This window comes from Cricetulus griseus, chromosome X (assembly GCF_003668045.3).
Source record: "Cricetulus griseus strain 17A/GY chromosome X, alternate assembly CriGri-PICRH-1.0, whole genome shotgun sequence".
NCBI classification, from domain to species: Eukaryota; Metazoa; Chordata; class Mammalia; order Rodentia; family Cricetidae; genus Cricetulus; species Cricetulus griseus.
The window spans coordinates 84,244,443-84,256,485 of NC_048604.1; the positions used below are offsets into that span (position 1 = coordinate 84,244,443).

Consider the following 12,043-nt stretch of genomic DNA (forward strand, 5'->3'; position numbering starts at 1 on the left):
CTTTTTTATGATTCTGAGGTTTTAGTATTATCAAATGAAACAGGAAAGGATTTATCTCTAAGTTACACTGCAGACTTTGATGGGACTAGAAAAATTAAATGTAAAATCACAACATTTTTGGAAAACTGTATTTTGAACTCTCTACATTCTATCTTCTTAGGCATTCTATTTAGGTCTTTCTGATTTGAAAAATTTTTAAAAAGTGTACTAAAGTTATGATTGGAAATAAAATTGGATAAATTCATAATAATATCTTAGATCAAACATGATGATTTTCTATAACAGAAGAGATTATATTGAGATTCAGAAAAACAGAGTGTTCTCAGCTAAATCACTGAGATCTAAAAATTTCTAACCAGGCTGTCTACCCATGAGAACTTTAGGAAGAATAGAGCCTTTTTCATATTCTCATATAATTATCTAATAGTCTGTTTTCCAAAGAATGACTAATTTTGAATGCACTTATACTAATTGAGAAAATTACTTTTGTTTTTAAGTTACTACAATCAGTAATCACCAAATAGCTTTAATTATAATAAATACCATGCTATGAAATCCACATATTTTTATCAAAGTACAGTGTTCACTATGTTCAACTACATATCAGCATTCAAAATAATTATAAGAGATTTATATTAAAATTTAGATATAATTAACTCTGCTGACTGGATAATCAAATAAAAATATGAAATAATATTATTAGAATAGAAAATGTATGGATTAGTTCAATTTTTATTCATTTCAGTTGAATTTAATTAGCATGTGTATTATATAGTTTGAAAATGAACCTGTTATTATCTCTAATGATACTAATGATAGATAGTATATATTGCACAATATCTATAGCTTTTCCCTATAGTTTTCACCTATATTTTATTCTCTTTGTAGAAAATTACATCAAGTATATATTTTATAATATAAATAACTGTCTCAAATTACACATTTTGGCCGTTTTCCTGTCAGAAGAGGTGCTGTTTTAGAAAAAGATTAGAAACAGATTGATAAGGGAAGCTAAGTTTTAGTTAAAATTACTAAATCTCTTAAATGTTAATTTGACATCCTAGATCATGTAAGCTGTTTTGTTAATTTCACCCTGAAGTTCAAGAGATAAAAATTATCAGTCTAATGTATTACTCAATTATTTCCCCACACACAAAACTACATTTTAAGGAAGGCAAATGTTTTATTGTGTGTGTGGTATAATCTACATTATATAGAAAACTTGTCACCTATCTCATTGGTTATCTCAAAACCTGCTATAAATATCTCAAAGTTTCTGATATGCAGAAAGATCAGTTTTATATCTGCTGATGGTGATTTAAGGTCAAAAGAACTGACACATATAATTAATATAGCAACAAAACAAAATTTAAACATATGTCAGATTTTCCAAATCTCATTTTAATATATATATATATATATATATATATATATATTATATATTTCATCTGGCAATATATATATATATATATATATATATATATATTGCCAGATGAATTTTGGTGGCAAATTCCAAGACCCATATGGAATTTGAAGAACACGCCATAAATATATCCTATTAGCACATAAGGCTTAGTGAATAACTAAAGACAGGAAAAAAATCAGTTCATCTTTTAAAATTATTTGGTTATTATACACTTCTGAGCCAATATGTAAAAATTTTCCAGTACTTACAAGAAAAACTATTTTAGATATGTAGAAGTCATATGCATACATTTTGTAATATTTTCAATAAAATGAAATAACTACATATGTTAATAGGACAGATCTTTAGGAGGTATAGTTACAAATCTTTTGAAAACATTGAAACATGGGAAATATATCTTGATACATATTTAATTATTTAATTTTATACATTGACTTTCTCAACCAATCAGTTTGGAATTCTAATTAATAATGTAGTTCCTATCTTCATGTATCTCAAAGACAAAATTCTCTGTGCTAGTTCCAAATTAGGTAGTCCTGGAAGTAGGCTCTCCTAGTCCATTTGTAATAGAATCACCCTAAAATTTGTTAGTAACATAAATTTTCACACTTCTCCCTACTTTCATTGAACAAGTTTCTCTTGGTATGGGACATTTGTTTTACAGTCTCCCAAGTGCAAACATAAGTTGGAGAGTTCTCTCTCAATTAACACTTCTTTCCACTCCCATAAATACTCCATTATTACAAGTCCTCCATGTATCTCATACAGAATATTGTAATGCCTTCCTATCTGGTTTCCCTAATTCTTGACACTATTCAGTTTTGTTCTCCTCACACACCAGGGCATTAATCTTTCAAGAATGCATGAAACAGAACTATTACAAAGTCCTCATTGCATGCTAAATTAAGCACAATCTTTATTGTTGTTTATTGTTGTTTTTACTGTGTCTAATCAGCCTCTTCAGTTTTGTCATTCCCAAGTAAGCTTCATGTTCCATACCTTATATCTCATAAGGAATCTTTATTTACTCTCCACAAAACACTGTACACTAGAGGATATTTTAAATGACTTTTCCAAAATTGTTATCTCCTCAAAGCTTTTGGAGCCACTACTAAATTCACTTAGCATGAATATGACTCTCAACTCAGTATTCACAAATATATCCCTAATGTACTAAAGTTACTCAAATCTATAAAATCTGAGCTAATAGTGTCTACAAGGACAAAACATTGTGTTCTGAAAGTAGTATATGGCTGATGAGAATCTAGACAACTACTTCATTCTCAATTCTGTCTTCATTAATTCCTAAAGACCCACCAAACAACTATTTCCTCAAATGCTAATTCCCCTCCTTTCAGTTGGCTTCTAGGAAAATGAAAACCAATAGTGATTTCCTAAGCAACAACATTAAAAAGTAACTTACATTTGTCTTTCTAATATCTTTCCTATGCATCTGTTTCATGGCGACTTCTGGTCCTAATAGCATCCCCTTGACAGCCACTTTGTCATCCAACTCAGATTCTCTTAAGCAAAGTAAGTTAAGCCAAGGTACCACTTCTAGTTTTGTTTTTCAAATTTGCCAGGGGTTCTTAAATGATTCATGGTTTACTTTTATAATTATAGCCTATTCCATTAAAACAACCATGTAACTACACTAATCTCATAATGATTAAGAAATATTGCAGGTTCTCAACATCTTAAATAGTTGATCAATTTAAATAAAAAGAAAGAGGTAGAGTTTTAGGTATTGTAAATGTTGTATTGGTGAGGTAGAACTTTCTAGTATTTGTAAGTCTAGTTGATTACCTTTTAGACTAGTGTTTGCAAAAAAAAAAAAAAAAAAAAAAAAAAAACTGGCAAAAGCTGGGTGGTGGTGGTGCATGCCTTTAATCCCAGCACTCGGGAGGCAGAGGCAGGTAGATCTCAGTGAGTTTGAGACGACCTTGTCTACAAGAGCTAGTTCCAAATGGCCTCCACTGCCCCAGAGAAATACTGCCTTGGAAAGCCAAAAAGAAAAAAAAAACTGGCAAAAATACATGTCATCTGATCTTATCCTATTGTACCAGAAATGAGAAAGATAAATAAATTATTCTTCCATTCCTTTGTTCATCAGTGATTGTTTTAGTTCTCGAAAGTTATGAACTAAGCTATGGCTGAAAATATCTAACCAAATAATAATTATTGATAAACATTCTTTTTCAGCATTTCTAATCATTATATCAACTATGTTTTTCTAACTATATGCTTCTTACATCATTTACCCACATGACAATTTTGAAGTTAAAAGGAGACTGGTATCATCTTTGTAAGTTGATATATGTCAAGGATGCCCTGAGCTTAAAATGGGAATATGCCAAATTACAGAATTAGTAATATATTTAGCTATTTACCAAAGCAACTGGGGAGTTTTAATTTAAGAACTTTCTACTCATTATGGTGCCCCAGCCAGGTCCAGTATTAACTGAGAGTCAAAGCACTCATTATTTTGACTTTTAGAATTTCTTATGGTAGACAATCTGTGTCAGAAGTATAGAAGTATGTCTTTCACTAGTGATTACTCAACAGAGCATAAAGGGCAGTAGCTTCTTATGATAATCTTTGCTCTACTTAATTGTCCATCTAGTTGATTGCTGAAAGGCTAGCCTAAAACTAATCTTTACATTGAGTTGATAATATACTTCAGTACCAAATGTCTTTCATATTTCAGTCATCACCAAAAATTTTGTCCTAGGTTATGGATGAATATGAGAAAATCTACCTAGGAAAGTAACCACCATCTCAAACATGCAACTAATTTGATTTTGACGTCTAATATCAGGCTGACACTGTCAAAATCCTACCCTGTAATCTAAGCTAAATAATAGTTAAGTCATTATATATCTTAAAGCTTCATTTATCAACGCAAAAAAAATTGAGGTATTCAATTCAAAAGTTACTGGTTTTTGGACTGATCTCCTTGTGAAATTTAACACCATATTCTAAAGGTGTAATTTATACTACTTGAACTCAATCATAGAAAGAAAAAATTATAGGTATTATATCTCCCTATCTAGTAACTCCACTATTTGATATTTTATATATTCAATTTTGAATAATGACTTTTGAGGTACAGGGTAATTCTCCTTCTTTTGGAGAGACAAAGGTGTGTAGTACTACACATGAGGTAGAGGTAAATAGAGGCTCTGAACACTTATATGCATAATAATAAGTATATATCTTTAACATTATATTCAATTTCTTATATATCAAATTTCCAGAAATTTTACTTGAAAAGATGAGTTTATGTTTATTTTTAAAATGACAAATCCAATTTTTTTCTTTTCTTTTTTGTAATCTAAGGATACACTGCTATTCCAGGAACAGTCAGTGCAGAATCTTTGTGGATATTTGAAATTTGTTATATTTCAGAATTTTATTGGGAGAGCAATGATGGTAAAAGCAATTTAAATCTCACCATGCTGCAGGTCTGTCACTGTGAAGACCATGCATTTCTATAAATATCATTTTAAATTTACTTGTTTACCAAGAAATATAACTTTATTCAGTGATATTCTACAATGTGGAGTTTATTTTTACTCAAATAAACCTTTATTGAAATAAAATTGCAAAATGTAACTACCTTATAAAAACATAGACATTTAGAGATATTTCCTATCTACAGATTATTGGCAAATTTAGCACTGTGTTATAATAGAATTACCCTCATAGGTGTTTGAAAATATCTTTGAATAGGTTTTAGTGTTGAGCGCATTTTACAATTGTTCATTGTTTGGTTTTGTGTTTATAAGCAGATATTTTTAACAAATGTTTTTATAACCTTGCATTTGCACAATTCCCAACAAAAATGAAGGCTTAATAACATTCCTTGGCACAGAAAAATAGACAAATAATCAGACAAATTTTATCATTGTGGTTTTAGTTTTATCATGATAAAGCTTAATTATCTCCCCCAAACAATATTACTGTTATATCTAGTCATATTTTTTGTAATTGAAGGAAAACAGGGATACTCTGAAATAAAATTTGATTGCTTTATCAGTATGTATTTTAAACTATTGGTTTGGAATATTTATGCTTTACTTGGAAGGATGAATATAACATGAGATATGAACGTCCTACTTAATCCATGATTTCTAAATTACAACTCTCCTATTCAGGCAAAATATAGAAAAAATTTACTTTGAAATCTTGGTTAAGAATCTCACTTAGAGAAAGGTATTAAGTTTATTGTGAAGAACAAACTCTCCTTTTGTTTCAATGTAGTATCTTGGAGCCACAATCTTATGACATAGTTTACCTAAACGAACATTCATGTATTCTTTTGAATAGCCTATAGCTTAGGAGTTTATCAAAATTATATATTCTTCATGGGAATAATATAAAACTGAGGAGCACATCAACGCAATAGCATTTTTTAGTTAGTGAAATCCTTTAGTTATTTTTGTTAACTACACCATGGATATAATCAGAAGTAATGACAATTGCTATTTAAGTAGCATAGTACAATCTAAAAAAGTATGCACACGAAACAAAATTTAAGAGCTTGTTCAATATTTTTTCAAGTTGTGCACTGTACATTTTGTGAAAGTGAAATTTTAGGATAATTGATCATTTAAATTATATATAATTTCTGATACTACATTTTGTATGTTTTAAAGCATACCTAAATATATGTACACATGTATGTATATGTATAATATATATCCATATATATTACATATACATATATTGACTTATTGCAATTCCTTAGAAATGTATATATACATATATAATTTGATGAAAATAGTTTTTAACACATTCTCCAACTTTTCCACAAATCACCAAATGAATAGGCAAATTATCTGATATACTAGTAGTTTTAGCTTTACTATGATGATAAAGTATAATTGTCTTTGCAGAACCCTAACATAATATTAATATCATATCTGGCCATTTTTATTAATTAAGAGAATTCAGGAAAAAGCCAATAGGGAAAAACTTGAATTATTTTGTCAATATGTATTACTTTTTTAATGAAATTGATTCCATGACTTAACTATATTTATAAATATGTGCTTATTTTATACATATTTTTATTTGCATGTGTTCCATGTATTATTGAAAAATATAAAGACAATGTTGGATATATTTTCAGATAATTTCTTGCACTTCAAATCTTCATCAAAACATTGAAATTCTCTAGTCCTGTATTCACATATTTTGGCTAACTAATTAAGAAGTTTTTAGATCCATTAATTGTTATATATACATGAAGATTATCATGCAAAAGTACCATATCCTCCAGTTCTTCATTAAGTAGAATAAAGATAAATTGGCATACAAAACTACAGAAATATTGATTTTAAGTTTCACATTCATTTGCTTTCATGACTTGAGCATTTCAGCATAACCAAATGGATTTTGTCACAGTGCTTGCAATTAGCATGAGCAAATTATTTTCACAAATGTGCATAACAAGTAAAGAGGTACAAATATCCTAGATCATGCAGATGTACAAGGCCTCATGGTGGATATTTGATATGCATTACACATGAGCAATATTATATTTAGAAAAATACTTCAGTAGTGCTTAGTTTATATAGATGTCTTTTGTGCTTTTTCTTTTTTTTTTATTTTGGCCTGCTACATGCTGTTACTTTGTTGTAGGTGGTCCCTGAAAGTACAAATGTAAACCATTGCAGCGTGCAGTTCTAGCATTGCTGTGGCCGGAAAAAGTGTGACAGAAAGAAAGACATAGAGAAAGGAAGAGAGATTTATCTCCATGATAGTCTATGGCAAAATTTCCTTAAGTATATTTTGGCCTTCTTACTCCTTTTGAAAACCTTGTTGTTGGGATTTCTTGATCCCTTCAGAGTACTGCGCAACCTTCTCAAGAGATCATTTAGTACAAGTTTCCACCTTGGAGTAGATCTTCCTACCTTTCCAGTCTTAATTCTGTGAGAAATGGCTGCAAATCGACGGTTGAGCTCGGAGATTTGCGGCTCTACTATTTTCCTGCAGTGGCCACCTCTGTTTGCCATCAAGTTTGTTGCTTGGTCACGTGTGGAGTCCACCTTTGGGCGGATGTCATTCATTTCGGCCTTTAAACGCTATATTCCATGAGCAAGAAACAGGGCTTTAAGTTAGTAATAAAGTTGCAGCTGACACAGAGGAAGAGAGAGTGAGATGGAGGGAGAGGCAGTGGAGAAAAGGGAGAGGAAGACATGACCAGGAGAAAAGTGGGGATATATGCAGAACAGAGTAGAAAAGAACAAAACCAATTTCAATAAGAGTGAAACAGAATGAAACTGTGTGAGCATAAAAATACTAGAACAGCATTTTTAAGTTCCATATATGTCTCTTTAATCTACTTTGTCTAAGGAAGGACAAGGGGAAATGTCCTGGCTTCTTTCTATTGTCTGGAAATAAGCATATTATTACATATATAGTCTTATTTTCTATTATCCTTAAGGAAATTAATAGTTATAGCACCACTGCATTATGTGCTCAGGAGGGAAAATACCCAAAGCACACTTTTACATTCATTTCTGATACTTCTGAAATCTTTTATGTTTTCTTGAATATCATGGAAACGGTTGATTTCTAGTACTTAAATATTCTTCATTGCTTATAAAAGGAGGTTGCACATAAACCATGCAGCGCATGGGCCCATGTGTTAAATATCTATTAAATATTATATCAAAATCTTTACATGAATGTTGCCCTTACCTGATAAACTTGATTATAATCAACTATGATTTAAAACTACAGAATAGAATGAAAATGAATACCAAGATATAATCTAGATAATTAAGTAAATATGTTTATGAGATATCCTATAATGTCTTTAGTATTTCATTAAAAAAGACAATTCCTATAGCACAAAAAAATGACGTGAAAGACTGGCAGGAAGTTTGCAAATTAAAAGAGAATATATGTTACATAATGACTTCAAACAGCCTGTGTGATTTAAGAAGATATTGTTTCAAAAACTAGTAACCAAAATAGAGGAAAGACAGAAATAGTACTAATAGTTGGTTTTTAAGCAGTAATAATAACTGCACATCACTGAAAATTTGAACTAAAAAATAGTGAATTATTAATTTAAATGAGATAGGCAAAAAATCAACTTTTTAAATTTGATTGAGAATTGTAATAATATCAAATAGAGACAAATTATTAAGAAGATATATTACCACTTCATATATCTTGTTGTAGAAATCATTTTTAAACAAAGGTTAATTTGAACTTGTGACATAAAACATTGAATGCCTGAATAGTAAATTTAAAAATGAAATAACCTATTTTAAAATGTTACTTTTCTTTATATGTGTATAATATAAAAACTTGGCCAAGCAGTGGTGGCACATACCTTTAATCACAGCACTCATGAGGCAGAGACAGACAGATCTCTATGAGTTCAAGACTACCCTGGTCTACAAGAGCTAGTTCCAGGACAGCCTCCAAAGCCACAGAGAAACTCTCTCAAAAAACCAAAAAGAAAATCGTCTACATAAGATGGTGATAATGGACAATACCCTGTTGAATATTTCTTATTCAAAATGCTTTAAAAAGTACCTTATACTTGAAATTTTAGAATATATGAAAATTCATGATATGGTATCTTAATGATTAGCCCAAGAACAAACAAAAATTAATTTATATTTCATAAATACCAATGTATTGAGCTTAAAGTTAATTTAGTATAATATTTTAGAATAATTTTGCACATGAGACAGTATTGTATGGTATAGTTTATGCTACTGTGGTACGATATAAGTATCAAAATATCTCAAAGTATGGAGCATACTGAACTTAGTGTTTTTCAGATCAGAGATACTGAATCTACTCCAAGATTGGTATCAGACAGTAGCAGATAAAAAATTAGTATTGAATATGGGCTATATGAATGGAGAAAACACTATGTTTGTGAAGCACAGAATATTGACACTAAAATAAGAATTACTTCATAATATGACAGAAAAATTAGTCTTTATAATCCTTAGTGAGCTGAGACTGAGTATATGGTGGTCAGATATGAACTTCTGGTGGTCAGACAAGTATCCAAATTATAGGACTCTATAATGTCATTTATCCCTATAAAAGGAGGAAAATAGAAAGGAATGGAGATATGAAAATAGGAAAGAATGGTAGATGATTAAAAGAAGGAAGCAACAGATAGAAAGTAAAGAAATATGGCAAGATGTTTTTATTAAAGTCTTTGGTATTTTATAGCTTAAACATGATTGTCATATCTTGTGCATTTAGAACACTATTTTTCATAATATTTTAATTGCTACCTTAAAAATGTCTTCTTTTTGTTGCGGTTTCTTTTTTTCAGCTTCATCCAAAAGTTCATCTGTGTGAATGATCCACTTTGTGATGTGTTGTACATTCTGATTAAAGGTTTCCATGTGTTTCTGGTACTCCTGAATTTTTGGAAACATACCATATTACTGGTTAGACAAAATTCTTAAAATGTTTGTTCTACTTTGTAAGAAGAAGAAAATGTAGTGTTTAAATTCCCTTTAAGTAACATAAAAAATAGAACATAGTGTTAAGTATAGAAACATATATTAGAATTATATTCTAGTATATCAATATATATAAAAACTAGTTGAATTTTCAGACACAAACATCATTCTTGAACTATTATTTTCTTGTTTTGATTTTCTGATGTTTGTGGAAAAGATTCTGCCTCTTTTCTTACCAACAAAAGATTGAGCCATTCTTGAGCTCTGGAGGTGACAGCTATCCAGTTACTATTCAGCAGACTCAATTTGTCCTCCACCAAGGTTTCCTTCTTGCCCAACACCGTTTTCAAAGCCTCTCCTAGTTCTGTTACACTTTTCAAGTGAGCTTTCTGCTTCTCAATCTCTTTTTGAGTAGCCTGTAGAAGAAATTAACATTAAGCTGCAAGTAAAACACCATGTGTAGCATTAAGACTTAAAGTTTGTGAAAGGCTTGTGTTTAGTTGCATTGAAAGAGTGTCTAAGGTCATAAACTTACAACCATGTGTTTATTATGAATCATGAAATCTTACCATATATGTTGTAGTTTCATTACTGGGTATACAGGATATATCTTGTCATATAAATGTGATTGATTTATTAATCATATTTATATATGTTTAATAACTAATCCTATAGTTTTTTCATTAAGTATCACATATTAATTTGATCATGAATTGTATAAAGGAAAACAATTTCAGACTCATTTACAAATAAGTTCCTGATTTTAAAAAATTAAACAAGTTTGATTCTTTTATTTTTCTACAACAGTATATTCAGCCTTTTTGAGACATAAATATTTTTGATACGTCATTAAGCATGATGAACCCTTCTCATGGTATTTTCTAAAGTATGAAATAAAAATGCACAAAACTGATTCAAAGAAGACAGTAATTTGCAAAGGATGCCAATGACTTAATAACCAAAGCCAATGTCAAAATAAGACAAAATCCCCAAGGAATAGCCATAATAAATCACAGTAAGTTCACAAGTAGAATAAAACATTCTATGCATGAACAACCATAGAAGTGTTCTATGCAAAGAAGATATCTTTATCAGACAGTGGATTTCTCACTTCTAGGTGTTCTCAAAGTGTCTTTTCTGTCTATGTAACACACCACAATTCCTTATAGTGATCTGTTTTCCAAACTATCAGGTCCTATTCAACTCTTGGTCCTTTAGTACTATTTTTGTTTGGCCTCAAAGAAACCCAGACAAATGGCTAACTGTGGCACTTATTAACATAATCAGACAACTGGTCACCAAACTCTCAGCAAACACTTATTACAAAGTTGTGGCTCCTCATCACTTCCTACACCTACATACCCCCTACCCTAAACCTCTCCAGATCCTAAGCTTTTCTTCTTTTTCACCATATTCTCTTTTTTATATGACTTGAGACATTTTGGCTACTTGCTTTCTTGGTTCTTGGTCCTCTCTTGGCTCTCTTTGCCCTCTTTGTTATTGTGTCCCTCCTCTCTTACTCTACTGATCTTGTTCTCTTTTTTTTTTCCTTTTATGGAACCATCTATTCTGCTGTCGATTTTCAGTCTGGACTCTTCCACATGCTTCTGGATGTGTTCTCCCTCATATTTACAATAAAATTCTCCTCAACCATACCTAGAATCAGTCATGTCCTTATTTCCATTCAGTTTTATTTTTTTGATTCTTGCTTTGGATATCCAATCAACAGAAAGAAAAAATATGCCTCAGAACACTAATTGAACAAATAACTATGAAACAAATAAACATTTTCACTTATGAGCTTTTATATTTGTGATTTCTTCTCACTTTAACATTAAAATACTGGAATTGAGGTAACTGTTATGACAGAAATGATTACTTACAATGTTGGTACTATTTGTTGTACATGGATGTGACTAGCATTTCATAAAATCAGTTTGTTCATAAATCAATAATGAGTGTTTATTGTATTCCTCTTAGACTCTATTATTGCAAACTTGTCATAGATAATACTATTAAATTTCTTTTAGAATATGAAAGTACCAGGTTTGGGAACACACAGGTCATTTAGAAATGAATAGACATGGACTAGATTTAAACTCTAAAAATTCTTTATACTAGTGGGGAAAATACATACTTTACAAATAAAGAATTTGATCATTGT

At 30.3% G+C, this 12,043-nt stretch overlaps 1 protein-coding gene across 1 annotated transcript in view; it reads right to left on the bottom strand.

Annotated features, from left to right (window-relative positions):
* Dmd (dystrophin) overlaps nucleotides 1-12,043 on the bottom strand; it is a 1,637,847-nt gene that overhangs the window by 1,230,112 nt on the left and 395,692 nt on the right. The window contains exons 30-32 of the mRNA XM_035449892.1: nucleotides 10,116-10,295; nucleotides 9,706-9,834; nucleotides 7,345-7,515 (exon numbers count right to left, since the gene is read on the bottom strand). Coding sequence (XP_035305783.1) covers nucleotides 7,345-7,515; nucleotides 9,706-9,834; nucleotides 10,116-10,295 — 480 coding nt within the window. The remainder of the gene's footprint in view (nucleotides 1-7,344; nucleotides 7,516-9,705; nucleotides 9,835-10,115; nucleotides 10,296-12,043) is intronic.